The sequence below is a fragment of the Sinocyclocheilus rhinocerous genome, unplaced genomic scaffold (assembly GCF_001515625.1).
Source record: "Sinocyclocheilus rhinocerous isolate Xijiao unplaced genomic scaffold, SAMN03320098_v1.1 scaffold1083, whole genome shotgun sequence".
Classification (NCBI taxonomy): domain Eukaryota; kingdom Metazoa; phylum Chordata; class Actinopteri; order Cypriniformes; family Cyprinidae; genus Sinocyclocheilus; species Sinocyclocheilus rhinocerous.
The window spans coordinates 430,211-445,717 of NW_015639508.1; the positions used below are offsets into that span (position 1 = coordinate 430,211).

At 35.1% G+C, this 15,507-nt stretch overlaps 1 protein-coding gene across 1 annotated transcript in view; it reads left to right on the plus strand.

Moving 5' to 3' along the window:
• Nucleotides 1-15,507, plus strand: part of LOC107751257 (acetyl-CoA carboxylase-like) — a 69,751-nt gene that overhangs the window by 18,396 nt on the left and 35,848 nt on the right. The window contains 17 exon segments of the mRNA XM_016566937.1: nucleotides 2,757-2,900; nucleotides 3,556-3,719; nucleotides 3,906-4,056; nucleotides 4,246-4,349; nucleotides 4,691-4,915; nucleotides 6,250-6,400; nucleotides 6,711-6,845; nucleotides 6,954-7,100; nucleotides 8,981-9,169; nucleotides 9,259-9,359; nucleotides 9,451-9,539; nucleotides 10,409-10,533; nucleotides 10,745-10,972; nucleotides 12,302-12,391; nucleotides 12,487-12,605; nucleotides 14,428-14,451; nucleotides 14,985-15,086. Coding sequence (XP_016422423.1) covers nucleotides 2,757-2,900; nucleotides 3,556-3,719; nucleotides 3,906-4,056; nucleotides 4,246-4,349; nucleotides 4,691-4,915; nucleotides 6,250-6,400; nucleotides 6,711-6,845; nucleotides 6,954-7,100; nucleotides 8,981-9,169; nucleotides 9,259-9,359; nucleotides 9,451-9,539; nucleotides 10,409-10,533; nucleotides 10,745-10,972; nucleotides 12,302-12,391; nucleotides 12,487-12,605; nucleotides 14,428-14,451; nucleotides 14,985-15,086 — 2,288 coding nt within the window.

Genomic DNA, 15,507 nt, shown 5'->3' on the forward strand with positions numbered 1-15,507 from the left:
AAAAAAAACAATAGTGAAAAAAAGATCCTATTCTGCTTATGTTTATTTAATTTGGTATATGATTAGGCCTAAGCAATAATAATAAGAATAATAAGAATTATTATTATTATCATTATTACTTGATTAAAAAAACAGCCTTTGGTTCTGTATTGTGTTGCCACATATTGTCCAATGTGAGATGCAAAGCAAATCCAGTTGAGAACCACTGTTATAAAGGATCTAAATGAGTACTCCATTTAAACCAGTATTTGCTGTCCCGCTGGGAAACTATTTGAACTTTAAAGTTATAGCGACTTTTTTTTTTTTTTTTTTTCAAAATAGCGTCTACTGTAGCGACAAGTCTAGCGGCTTCATAGACAAACCTTATTTAGTTTCTGAGATTCGCCGGTAGCGAGCGGCAGAGAAGCAGCGCTTTGAGTTAAAACAGAAACATAATAACAGATATTATGTTGCTTCTCTAATTTTACATGGAAGTGTAGCCGAAATCACAACACAGCTATTGTTTTTCTCTTATGTGTATTATATTTTACAGACGACGGCTTGATTATTAATCAGGATTTTTGTGCAGATTAACATCTTGGAAGGGAGAGCTGGTTATGTCTTAATGGGTCGCATTTCAGTCACTATTTCCTATTCATTCGGTTGTCTGACAACAGAAAGAGTAAAATATATCAATGAAAACAGTTTTTTAGATTTATCAATTTAGCTTTATTAAATTCAGTATGTGGGTACAGAGAGGCAAACAAATGTAATAATAAATAATAAATGTACATTTTGCATGTTCAGAAGATGTGAGCTGCCCTGTTGTGCGAAAATGTAAACAGGCTTGTGTAAGTAAACTGCTCTGTGCAAAGAAAGAGAAATAATGGGAACCTGGTATTTCTATGTTCTTTTTTTTATGTGTCTAATAGACATGAACAAGTTCTTTGAAAAACATCTATGACCTTTGAAACATGTCTACTCTTCATGCTCTGTTGAGTATGGTTTTACTAATAATAAACATACTTTTGCATAAAGCATCCATATTTGTCCATGCCCATGTTGATTAGAGTATTAAAAACTTGAAAAGTATTAATTTAAGATACATTTAGAACAGATAAAAATGTGCGATTAAGTTGCGATTAATCACGAGTTAACTCGCGACAATCATGCGATTAATCGCAATCAAAATTTTTAATCGATTGACAGCCCTATTTAAAATAAATATTCCAGGGAGTGGCGTGCGATTTCACGATATTTGATCGTGGATGATTAAAATGTCTCCATGATCTGCTTTGAAAGAAATATCATAGTATCGTGCTACAGCGCACATTCTATCAGTTGCAGTTCTGGTGCCTCTGTCTCAAAATACTGTACAACGCAATATAAATTCACATCAAATGTGAACTAATGTTAGAGATAGAGTTGCACTCACGGGACACTGCACTTATTCTCAATCACAAAAGTACATTATTTGCATGTGATTAATGTGATTGGTTATGTCTAAAGTGAAAGTAAACAGTTGAGAGAAAAACATATTCGTTCCTGTATATTAGATGCATGCAGGTCTTAAAGTGACAGCAGACTAATAGTACTAAACATCCTCTGCTTTTAAATACCTTACTTTTAAAATGTGACCCTGGACCACAAAACCACTCTTAAGTCGCTGGGGTATATTTGTAGCAATAGCCAATACATTGTATGGGTCAAAATGATTGATTTTTCTTTTATGCCAAAAATCATTAGGATATTAAGTAAAGATCATGTTCCATGAAGATATTTTGTAAATTTCCTACCGTAAATATATCAAAACTTAATTTTTGATTAGTAATATGCATTGCTAAGAACTTCATTTGGACAACTTTAAAGGCGATTTTCTCAATATTTTGATTTTTTTTCACCGTCAGATTCCAGATTTTCAAAAAGTTGTATCTCGGCCAAATATTGTCATATCCTAACAAACCATACATCAATGGAAAGCTTATTTATTCATCTTTCAGATGATGTATAAATCTCAATTTCGAAAAAGTTACACTTATGACTGGTTTTGTGGTCCAGGGTCACAAATCATCTGGTACATTTGCTTCATTGTAACTACATTACTGTACATTTTTACTGTTTTACCAGATATTATTTTTGTGGTAATAATCAGCAGACCACAGATGCTGCCAGTAGTGTTTATGTAGTATTTACCAAAATATTGCTTAATAAATGTAAAGTGGACTTGTAAGTTTTTTTCATTTACTAAACCAACTTTGCCACACAGCACCTTTGCCACGGATCTCCACAATCGCTAGACTGGCAGCATCTAGTGAACAATACAGTACAGTCTTTGCAGCAGACACTTGACCACGTGACCACTGTCTTTGCTATGTAGGTCACTTGGCTGAGGCCAGTGTGCTATAGGTCCAGTAGGAGTGGGAGAGGGTGTTAATACGCTTATGTAAGACACAAAGACTGCTGCAGATGAATGAGGGAAATTGATGGAGAGAGAAAAGAAGAGACTGAAAAGGGCAACAGGGGGAGAGGAACGCAGTGGGGAGGCATTCATTAATTGCATAACGAAGTGAGTGTAGAAATTAGGAGGAATAGTACGTATTTAATGACTGAAGAAATGTGAACTCCTGTATCTTCTTATGCATATTTTACTCATGTCAAAGGGCCAGAATATCATAGAGACTGCATGTGGACTGTTTTTAATTTTATGCAATCTTTAACAGTAAAATTAAACAATGCTGTTTTTGGTAATTTTGTGACACTTATGTTCTGTCATTCAGATCGCTATGGGCATCCCACTTCACCGCATTAAAGACATCAGGGTGATGTACGGGATGCAGCCATGGGGAGATTCCCCCATTGACTTTGATGGACTCTCCACCATCCATCCTGCTGTAACGAGCTTGAGAATTTAAAGCGGCAGGGTGTGTGCTTGGAATAAACAGACAATATGGTTCGCTGGTGTGGACGCTAATATCGTTATCTTTATAGTTATCGTTCTTGGTGTGAACGGGGCTTAAGACATTAATATGTGCTTTATAAGTACTAATAAACCGCCAATATGCTAGTAATATGCATGCTAATAAACAACTAGTTCATAGTGAGAATTTGTCCCGAAACTAGTTACCAGATTTTTTTTTTTTTTTTAAAGAAAGAAAGAAATTTATACTTTTTTTTCTCCAATTTATTTTGATCAAAAGGGAAGAAATGCTGTTCTTTTGAACTTTCTATTCATCAAAGAATCCTGAAAAAAATGGTTTCCTCAAAAATATCAATAAGTAGCACAACTGTTTTCAAGGAATCACAGGAATAAATTACATTTAATATATAAAACAGAAATAATGAACTGTATTGCTGTTTTTTACTTCATTATAAGTAAAAACAGCAATGCTTTATTATAAAATAAATGCAGCCTTGTTGAACATAAAAGATTTCTTTCAAAAACATTTTTTTTAAATCTTACCGACCCCAAAACTCTTGAACGGGAGTATTGTAAATATTAGAAAATAATATAAAGTAATTACCATTTAAACAACTTCTGATGATGCTTTGTCTGTGTTGGGTATTTTTGTGTGTCAGGGCTTTAAGCCCAGCTCAGGAACAGTCCAGGAGTTAAATTTCCGCAGTAACAAGAATGTGTGGGGCTACTTCAGCGTGGCGGCTGCTGGAGGGCTGCATGAGTTTGCAGACTCTCAGTTTGGCCATTGCTTCTCCTGGGGAGAGAACCGTGAGGAGGCCATCTCGTGAGTACTGCCAGTCATCTGTTTTTCAGAAGAATATTTGTTACAATCACCTTACACCACTACAATGTGATTTCACATAGAATCTTCTGTAAAATATACATACCCTTTTTTTTGACTCTGCATTTAGTCACTAAGAAAAAGATAACAAGAGAAATGTTATTTATTTTGCTGTATGTGTCATCTTAGAAACATGGTGGTGGCCCTCAAGGAGCTGTCCATCAGAGGAGACTTCAGGACTACAGTGGAGTATCTTATAAAGCTGCTAGAAACAGAAAGTTTCCAGCACAATAGCATCGACACAGGTTGGCTGGACAGACTCATCTCAGAGAAGATGCAGGTGCGGGAAACAACCCTCTTCATTTCACATCACAGCTCTAATGAACATGCCCGTTATTGCTTCCTGCCATTTTCAGTCAAATCACCTGTGACCGCAAGACACTGTGATATTTCCTGTCTGGTGCGCAAATATAATTCCCTATATTGAGTTCACTATATCACATCCTTGTAACTCTGTGTGTGTGCCTAGGCCGAGCGTCCTGACACTATGCTGGGTGTAGTGAGTGGAGCTCTGCATGTGGCTGATGTCAACCTCAGAAACAGTGTGTCCAATTTCCTGCATTCACTGGAGAGGTAACAAACCCCAAAAATTTGAAACCTAAGACTTTATTTGATACCATAAATAACAAAGCTTATTGCAATTATTGGATGGGAGGTGTGCTACAAGTAATGTTTTGGTAAAGCAATGCATTTTAAAGTAATATGATTTGTAATATGAAGTAATATGAAGTATCAACTCGATAGCATAGACCGATTTTGAAAATAATGATTTAGGAATTTAAGAATCTATATCTGTACATCAAAATAGATTAAAATTGATTAATGAGTTGTCAACCCAGCCCTACTAAGTATAAACTGTATGTAGTTGTTATTGCAGTCATAGAATGTTTTGCTCTTTTCTCCTGTGTCTGTAGAGGGCAGGTTTTACCTGCACACACGCTGTTAAACACAGTAGATGTTGAGCTAATCTATGAGGGGACCAAATATGTTCTCAAGGTGACCAGACAGTGTCCAAACTCTTACGTGGTCATCATGAATAACTCTGCGGAGGTGGATGTTCATCGGTTGAGCGACGGGGGTCTGCTGCTCTCGTATGACGGGAGCAGCTACACTACCTACATGAAGGAGGAAGTGGACAGGTAAGATTCTGAGAGTAAATACATGATGGAAAACACAAAGACATTTTGAGAGCTATGAGAGCTGTTCATGTGAGAGTGTTCAAGGTGCTCAATGTGTTAATTCATCATTTAAAGTCCAGAACTACATTTAAATATTGGACACCTTTATTTGAACTAAAAACGAGAATACCATCTATAACACCGTGTCCTAACCAGACATGATGCCGCGACATGCGATAAGAGGTATCTTTTCCATGTTAGTCTGAGTTTTTGTCCTAACCAGCCGCTACAGAGACACGAGACAAGTGACAGGGGATGCTATTTTAGAAACGGTTTCTATTTTCTGTGCAATGCGGCTGGAACAACAACATACAAACTATAACAATAGTTTTACAAGGTACTCATTATGTGCTTTATTCAATGTTAAAAGTGTCTAAAGTGAGTTTGAATAAATTTTTCATGGCCTTTATAGCCATACTGAAAGCAACTATAGATAGTTTACCTCAGATCTTGAAACTAAATTAAAGCAAACATGTACATTAAAACTGTGAACTCGATGCGAACCAACAAGCGTATTCCATAACAAAGATAGTATCAGTCACTCAGTATGTACATTTAATAATGTTAAAAAAGTGTAATATTTATGAATTAGATTAGAAACTTGTCCATTTCATTGAGAGTGCAGTGCGCTTCTCGCTTCTGAATGGCTGTGATACATGAGTGATTCTGTCCCGTTGTGTTGTCGTGTCGCGTCTGGTGTGGACAGCCAAATTACTTGTTGCTGGTATCTTGTCGCATCATGTCTGGTTAGGACACGGTGTAATGCTTTCAATAAATTAATGCAGTCAGTTATTTATACTATGTATATATATATGTATATATATTATAGTCTATATCTGAGTCTGAGATCTGCTAGTGAGTGATGCCTCGTGGTACCATCACAGAGAGGCTCAAAATCACTTTCCAGAACATTCTCATTCACTGTTCCTGGCTGGTGGAATGATCTTCCCACCCCTATCCGGAATGCTGAATCCCTGACAATTTTCAAGCGACAGCTGAAAACTCCTCTCTTTCGGCTTTCGATGTTGATTAAAAAAGAAATAATTAATTGCATATAAAATTTATAATTATAAATATGTTTTTCATAAATATATTTTCACATTTTTCACACCAAATTAACATGGAAACAGCATAAAGACAGTATTTTAATTTGTTATTGGCATCTTTTTACTAAATACTATCAATGCAGGCCAGTATCACTGATACCAGTACTGATAAGAGATGGTAAAAAGTTTCTGACAGAAATAGTTACTTGTAGAAAATCATTTGAGTATGCATTTTATTTTATTCTTTAGGTATCGCATCATTATTGGTAACAAGACATGTGTGTTTGAAAAAGAGAATGATCCTTCACTCCTGCGCTCACCATCTGCTGGGAAACTCATCCAGTATACTGTGGAGGATGGTGGACACCTGTTTGCTGGACAGTGTTATGCAGAAATCGAGGTGTGTAATCTTTACCTAATTTCCAGAAGTCAGGGTGCCAGATTTTTTTTTTTTTTTTTTTACAGTCAAGAGTTTTGACATAAGTAGCATACCTATGTATTCTGCTTGGCTCTCAAAAGTTTTATCTTAATTTGCACTTATATTTTTTTCTTCTAATTGTCTAAAAGTGTGATTTGTGAGGTACTTTCTTTTACATGTCAATTATACAAGCCCTTCCTGTCTAAGTGTGATAGTAAGAACTTTGGCTATGCAAGACTGGTATGAATTTTCTTTTTTTGCCTCATTCTAAACATTATGTATTGTCTTGTAGGTGATGAAGATGGTGATGACCCTGACGGCCTCTGAGTCTGGTTGTATTCACTATGTGAAGAGAGCAGGTGCAGTGCTGGAGCCGGGCTGTATCATCGCCAAACTGCAGCTGGACGATCCCAGCAGAGTACAGCAGGTATAGTTATGCATGTGTTACATGTGATAAATGTGTTGTGATAGGTTCGCTTTCAGAAGTTACAGAAATTAAATGGTTTAGTTTTTAAAATGAGTGTGTCTGTTTCAGGCGGTGCTGTTTACAGGAACATTACCCAGTGTTCAGTCCGTGGCTCTCAGGGGAGAGAAGCTTCACAGAGTCTTCCACAGCACTCTGGATCACCTAGTGCACATAATGAATGGCTACTGTCTGCCAGAGCCCTTCTTCAGTACCAAGGTGAGAAAACAGATTATTAACAGCTCCTTGATAATGAAACACCTGTAACCAATGAAGCCCTTCATCCACATTATAGGAGTTCATAGCAGTGGTTCTCAAACTTTTTGACTCCAAGGCCCCTTAATGTCCACATAAATATTTAAGTCTAACAATCATAGTTTATTTTTTATATTTTTTTAAATAAAATTTCAGGATTCCAGAAGTTTTAAGTGCTGAATGTTTTTCAAAGTTCTCACTCTTGTAAACCAGTGAATTTACATGACTTTTCCACTAATTTACTGGATAATAAAAAAAAATTAATAAAAAAAATCCTCAATTTCTACCCAATAATATATCTTAGAGCTGGGCATAACTAGAAAAATGTATATTCATTATAAAAATGGTCATTTCAGATGACTTTCCATGTCTAGAATCACACTTTTAAAAGTAAACTACCTCATATATCCAGGCTTTTCCTAACTGTGGGAATCTTAGTTATTCATAGAAAAAAAAGTTGCTGAGGGGGGTTGAATTAAAATAAGAATTATTCATTCATTCATTAATTCATTCATTTATTACTTTTTATTTTTTTGTTTTAGCTTATTTTAAAGGGGTCCTATTATGCTCTTTTACAAAGTCTTAATTTTGTTTTGGGGGTGTACTAGAACATGCTCTCATGCTTGGTGGTTCGAAAAACGCATTATTTTTCACATAATTTACATTATTAAAATACCTTTCTCCCCAGCCTGGCACAAACGGCTCGATTAGTTCTGGCTTTGATTAAGGTCTGCCTTCTGAAAAACAAAATGTGTTGTGATTGGTTAGCTGTCCCAGTGCGTTGTGATTGGCGAACAGCTTAGACGGTGTTTCAGTACTGCCCCGCCCCTTGCTCCGTCTTTCAACAAAAGCTTTTTGGGTGAATCCGGCAGGCACTGTACTCCCTCATGTTGTGGAAGCTGTCCTCAGTAAAATGCGCAGCACACAATAGCAAATTGGGGTTATAATGCTCAGGGACAGAGTTAAAAAACCACTGTTTCCTGACATCATCCGCTTTCGGAAACCCAAACAAAGACGTTTGGGCACGGAGGTGAAAAAAAACAGCGTTTCAGGCGGTCGCGCAGCATCGCGTCGCACCACATCTTTAAAAATCAAATACATTATTTTCTGTGAGTGTAGGCACACCGGCGGCCTATATATATATTTTTTTTAAATAGGTTATTTTGATTGAAAGTTTGCTGAGGCCCCAGCATTTGGTTGAGAATTTGGTTGTAACATTTTTGCTACTTTCATTCATTAAAAATATTAACAGTAATAAATAATGAAATGACAAATGCACAAGAGACTGCTGATAATGATGGTAGAATAGTAACCATTAAATAAGTTGAAAAATAATATAACAATATAACAACAAAGTAATGTTGTTAAGAAACTATGTTCTTCTTAATAATAATAATAATAATAGTGACCACCCTTAGTTTCATTATTGGATGACAAAGAAATATGTCATTGCCATGTACTTCTAACTTCTGCAGTTAAAAAAATTTAAGAAAATCCATATTTCATTAGATATCACAAAATACCCTAGTGAAAAAAAATAAAAATTCTTAAATGTATTTGAAATACATTTATTTTGTGCTAAGTATACTACAAATACATTTACATATGTATGTGCTTAATAAAATTTTTATTTTTGGTATACTAAAGTTGTATACTTGTTAAGTCTACTAAATTGGAACAACTAATTTTGTCCTGTGTAAGTAGTGCTGAAGTCCAACTAAAGATAAACTGAAGTATATTTGATTGTACTAAAGTGGAATTATTGCAATTGAAATATTACCTTATTTTTAACTAGGGTAGGCTTGGTGTGAAAAGGCGTTATGATTTGTATGTGTGTGTTATAGCTGAAAGAATGGGTGGAGCGTCTGATGAAGACTCTGAGGGACCCCTCTCTGCCACTGCTGGAGCTTCAGGACATCATGACGAGCGTTTCAGGCCGTATCCCTCCTGCCGTAGAGAAGTCGATCAAGAAAGAAATGGCTCAGTACGCCAGCAACATCACCTCTGTCCTCTGCCAGTTTCCCAGTCAGCAGGTGCTACTTGTGGCCCTTTGAGTTCATGTCTTTCTGAAGCTACGAGACTGTGACCATTGTTTATAAATGTTGTCAAATTGTCATATCAGGTTGCCAATATACTAGACAGTCATGCTGCCACGCTGAACAGGAAGTCAGAAAGAGAAGTCTTCTTCATGAACACGCAGAGCATTGTACAGCTGGTTCAGAAGTTAGTCAATCGTTCAAACAACCAACACGTGTATGTACACACACAATCACAGACGCAGGTTAACTGGCCCTCTTGTGTGTGGTGTACACAGGTACCGCAGTGGCATCAGAGGGCATATGAAGGCAGTGGTGATGGACCTCCTCAGGCAGTATTTAAGAGTGGAAGTTCAGTTTCAACATGGTAAGACCGCGTCCTATATGCCTGCAAATGATGAGATATCGCTGGAAACTTAGGATGTTGCATTATTTTATTTTATTGTGTGACCACTGGATGGCAGTGCAACACTGGTTCATTCATACTGGTGTATTAAATCATTTAAATGAAAACATTAAACTATTTACTAAATAGAAATAGAAAATAGAACAAAAAAATCCAACATGTGAATAATGAAAAGTAATTAAATAACATTTTAATACAAATATTACAAAAGTAAAAAAAAAATATTAACTAAAAAGTAGAATAAGACAAAAGATATATTCTCATAAAAATGCCAGCTACCTATAAATTCAGAAAACTTATTTTTTACATTTATTTTTCTGATAATTGCCAGTGATGTTATTGTTAACTAAATCTACAGCTATTAAAAATCATTTTTGGTGATTGAAATAAAATAAAATATAAATAAAATATTAGATGAAAAACTTAAAACCCTTGAAATATGAAAATAAAAAATGTTGCTTTGGCCACTAACTGAAAAAAATAAATAAGTTTAAGTCGAAATACTAAAACTAAAGCAGTATAGAAATATAAAACTAAGAAAAAAATCGTAAAAACACAACAAAATTACTAAAACCTAAACTAAACTAATAGTATAAAATAAAAGCTAATCCAAAATATGAATAAATATTATAATAGAATGTAAATACTACTAAAATAACACAAGGTATTTGAATAAAATGTTAACTTGAATTTAATACATTAAGAATGTTTGCTTTTTCTATTCTCACCATTTTATTACCTGTTTTTTTTTTTTTCTTTTTAGGTGTTTTTTGTTTGTATTAATTAATTTACTATTCATTTGTGTATGTGTGCGTGTATATTATTCCCAGGTCACTATGACAAGTGTGTATTTGCACTACGAGAGGAAAACAAAGGGGACATGGCTAATGTGCTCAACTACATATTCTCTCATGCACAAGTCACAAAGAAGAACTCTCTGGTCACCATGTTGATTGTGAGTGCACAGTCACAATTTTCAAACCGAGAGAAACAGTAAATGTGGAAACAAGAATGTTCTTATATACAGTATATATAATTCAGAAGGCCATCTTGTAGATTGTAGTTGCACAATGTAATAACAGTCAAGATGTAATAAAAGCATGTTTATATTTAGTCTGTGACTCCAGTCCACTCATGATCAAAATGTTCTTAACTTCTCTCTGTAGGATCAGCTGTGTGGACGAGACCCTACTCTGACAGACGAGCTCATGGCAATACTCACAGAACTCACACAGCTCAGCAAGACCACGAATGCCAAGGTGGCGCTGCGGGCACGGCAGGTTCTCATTGCCTCGCACCTTCCGTCATACGAGCTGCGACACAATCAGGTGGAATCCATCTTCCTGTCTGCCATCGACATGTACGGGCATCAGTTCTGCATTGAAAACCTGCAGGTAGGACATGCTGGATGTCTGATGACTGCTCTATAGTGCCATCTGCTAGACAGCGTTTTGCCACTTTATTTGCACTTTACAATTTAATAAATGACTCCCATTTATTTACATATGAGAAATTTGAATTGAATTGACTATGTTAACAGAAATGTGTAAAAAATGAATAAGAATTGCAGAATTTTCTAAATTGCAGTTGCAAATCATTTTAATTGACTTTTGTGAAAAAATGTAAATGGTTACATTAATTACATCAACGTGAGCTGATTAATTATTCCCTGATATGCAGACATTTTCTCCAAACATACTTTCATAAGTTCAGTACTGTTAAATTATTTAAAACACACTTTACACTTTATTATATTGTTTAGTAATGTACTATTATAGTTATATAAAATGAACAAACCATGTAGGTACTGTAACACAGTTTTGTAACAGTATCAGTATGTTTAATAATAATATGATAAATGAAAATGAATTAAATGTACATTAATAGTGACTTCAGTTTATTGTTTAATTCATTCAGCTAGTTGTGCAAACAAATAAATGCGGTTCTTTTGAACTTTCTATTTATCAAAGAATCCTTAAAAAAAAAAGGATGACACTAAACACTGGAGTAATGGCTGATGAAAATACATCTTTATCATCACAGGAATAAATTACATTTTAAAATATGTGACCATGGAGCACAAAACCAGTCACAAGTAGCACGGGTATATTTGTAGCAATAGCCAGCAATACATAGTATGGGTCAAAATTATTGATTTTTCTTTTATGCCAAAAATCATTAGGATATTAAGTAAAGATCATGTTCCTTGAAGATATTTTGTAAATGTCCTACCGTAAATATATCAAAACTTAATTTTTGATTAGTAATATGCATTGCTAAGAACTTCATTTGGACAACTTTAAAGGCGATTTTCTCAATATTTTGATTTTTTTTGCACCCTCAGATTCCAGATTTTCAAATAGTTGTATCTCGGCCAAATATTGTCTTATCCTAACAAACCACACATCGATGGAAATCTTATTTATTCAGCTTTCAGATGATGTACAAATCTCAATTTCAAAAAATTGACCCTTATGACTGGTTTTGTGGTCCAGGGTCACATATATAAAAATATAAATTGTAATAATGTAGTGTAATGATATTTCGTAATATTATTGTCAATTTTACATAAGAGCATAAGAGATTTATTTCAAAAACATTAAAAAAAATTTTAATTCTTAATCCTAACTTTTGAACTGTAGTGTATTAAAATGTTGTAATATTTTGCTCTTGAACATTGTGTGTTATTAAGTTATTGATACCTTTCTTGATTTTTTTTCTAGAAACTGATCCTGTCAGAGACATCCATCTTTGATGTGCTGCCAAATTTCTTTTACCACAGTAATCAGGTGGTACGGATGGCTGCTTTAGAGGTAAGACTGTGTCATTTTACATTTATCCAAGAAATGAAGTGTTTATTTTTGTCTTGTTAAGAATCAAGAACATGGTTCTCACTCTCATTTCTCAGGTGTATGTTCGTAGAGCTTATATCGCTTATGAACTCAACAGCGTCCAGCACCGTCAGCTGAAGGACAACACGTGCATCGTGGAGTTCCAGTTCATGCTGCCCACATCCCACCCCAACAGGTACCTCAAGATGTACCGCACCCCTGCTTCCCCCATCTCTCCCACCCCTCGCTGGGACTGTGGAGGAGCATGTCAAAACACTATAAAAGAAAGGGCTGACTGGGGCAAATGTGTGTTTGAATTCTCTGCATAGATAAAAGCTACTGGTTGTTTGCGACACAAATTCTTCTCCACTGTGCCACAATCCACTTCCCCTCACACCTTTAAAATGCTCTATTTGTGCACAATCTATGCCACTGATTTAGTGTCTGCTGTGATCAGAAGGTTTGTATGAAGTAGGAGTAGAAAGTGACAGGGTCTGAATCACAGAGCCAAAAAAAGCTCTTCTTTAAGGTGTCTCTCATCTGTGCTGGCCACATCCGTGTGTTTCAGGTGACAAACCAAAGAATGCGACCAATGGGATATGCTTAGTGAATGTTCTGACTGGCTGTCTACCAGCTCGCACCTCTTGCTCTTTTTTTTTTTTTAGCCTCTTCTGATGCGTGCAGAGCATTTTTTGTGCGCATTTAGTCATATTTACTTGTATACCTTTTTTTTTTTCTCCAATACTCCCAGCTCCTAGCATCTGCTTTACCTGTGATTTGTGTAAACTGAGTGGCTTATGCATTGTACTGTGTTAAAGTACATGAAAGAGATTTTAGCTGCATTTAGTGCCGTTTTTTTAAGAGCTGAATTGTTGCATGTGAGGGAGGGGTGGTCGTTTGTGAAATGTGTGGCTTAGCTTAGAAGTGGAAGAATCTCACAAAACCATGACCTGGTCACAAATTTAAAGCCCTAAAATCAAAGGAAAAAAACAAAACAAAACAAATAAATTATATTTCATGTAGGGATGCGCTCATATTAAAATTCTGTCAGATAAGCCAATATTTATTTTGATGATATGGCCAGTAATTTATTAAATGGACATAAAGACAAGTAAAATAAAAACATACAAAATAATTAAAATGATTAAGATCATCTAAATATTACTTTTTAAAGTGTTATTAAATTATTAGTGTTGGTATTAACTTAATTAACTGCACTTTAGTGCAGTAATTCTTTTGAAAGAATTGAAACTAACCATTTTCTATTTCAGTGTATTTTAAAATGCAATTTATTTTGTTTTACGCCCCTATTTTTGCATTAAAAATTAACTTTAGGACCTTTAAGATTTTTTGCATTGTACCATAATAATTAATCCCACCTCCCACTTCTCATTATGCAATACATTTTACTTCTAAACTTATTAGCAATTTACGATATTCTCAATATTGTAGATGTTCATTACTACAATAATACATTAATTCTGTTCTAATAATATGTAATTATTTTTAATTGCTTTTTATTCAAAACCGTTGGTGCAGTAATGAGAAAAGAGGAAAATGTGCTTAATTAAGTGCAAAAAAACAGTGCAAAAAAGCTTTTTTTTAAAGCTCCTAAAACAGCCTACATTTTCTTAAAGCAAAATATAATTTATTGTTTCTTTCATTTGATTTTGGGGTGAAATGTGACCAGAATGTGTTCTTGATAGGTTTTATAAGATTTGCCCTCAAATGGTCAAAGACGGTCAGATATGCATTTATGCACTGACCAAATAATCACTCATTTGAGACACTTGTATAATTCAATTAAACTTTGTGCAAATGCAACACAATTGTCTTTAAGCCACTTCTCATTAGCAGCAATCTGCTGGTCCAAGTTAATATGCGCATAAATCAAGTGCACTGAAATTAGATTGAGTCTGTCAGATATGTGAAAGGGCCGCACACTTCTGATGTCTGACTGACCCCTCCCATTGATGCCTGACACTAACCAATCAGTAATCAATGTTGTTTGATTGCAGAGGGAACATCCCCACTCTAAACAGGTATGGTACACATTCTTTCTTCCATAAAACAAAATCTAGACTTAGAATAGAAAAGCAACATGGTCAAACATAAATTTTAAATAGTAGTCAGTATAATATGCAGTAATACTATATGAATATTCAGAGTAATCAAGCATAACCAATGTATAAAAGATGTATTTGAATTCATATTTTAAGACATAAACAACCTTGGATGAAATGCATTAGCGCCTACTGAATGGATCTAATGATGATCAAAGCTTTTGAGTGCCTCTAAATATTTTGAATCAATCGAATGCAGATATTATGCGTGTAAGTTTGGAAGCTCTTCCTTTGCACTTTGTTCTGTTGATCTCAGTAAATACAAACTAATTTGCATGGCTTATTGCACCACTCTCAACACCATTGTGTGTGCGCATGCAAATGAAGACACTCCCGTAATATGTTAAGTGAAGTGAAATTGTTTAGACCTCATACTGGTTTTGAATTAGCTACATAATAGTGGCAATTAAATCTGCTGTTTGTATGTTTGTGTGATGTGATTGTCCTCCCAGGAAACTGTCTGCCCCACTTCAGGACTACAAACTTCCAGATATCACAGCTAACGCTAGTGCTGCCACAGGGGCAGCTAGTGAGTCTGCTGAGAATGAGGACAGGTAGAGCAGGACAGACTACAGGGTTTAATCACAGAGAGGGTTTAATCAGTCAAGAATAATCTATGCACAGTTTTCTTAATGATAACTTGGTATTAGGGATGTTCATTTCGTTTATTTTTCCTAACCGACAACCGACGCTCGTTAACCGACAAGATTATTTTAAATTAGAATTGAATTAAATTAGAAAGGATAAATGTCTGTGACCCGTTAAAAATAACATTTGTTTCCCGGGGATTAATTTGACATGCGCAAAAAGCAACAAACAGAACATGAGGATTCACATGGTCATATCACATCATGCACCTGCAGCACTTCTGCGAGCGGAGAAAAACATAATAAAGCTAGGCTATATATATATATATATATATATACGAATAAATATATAGCCTAGATTTATTATGTTTTTCTCCGCTCGCAGAAG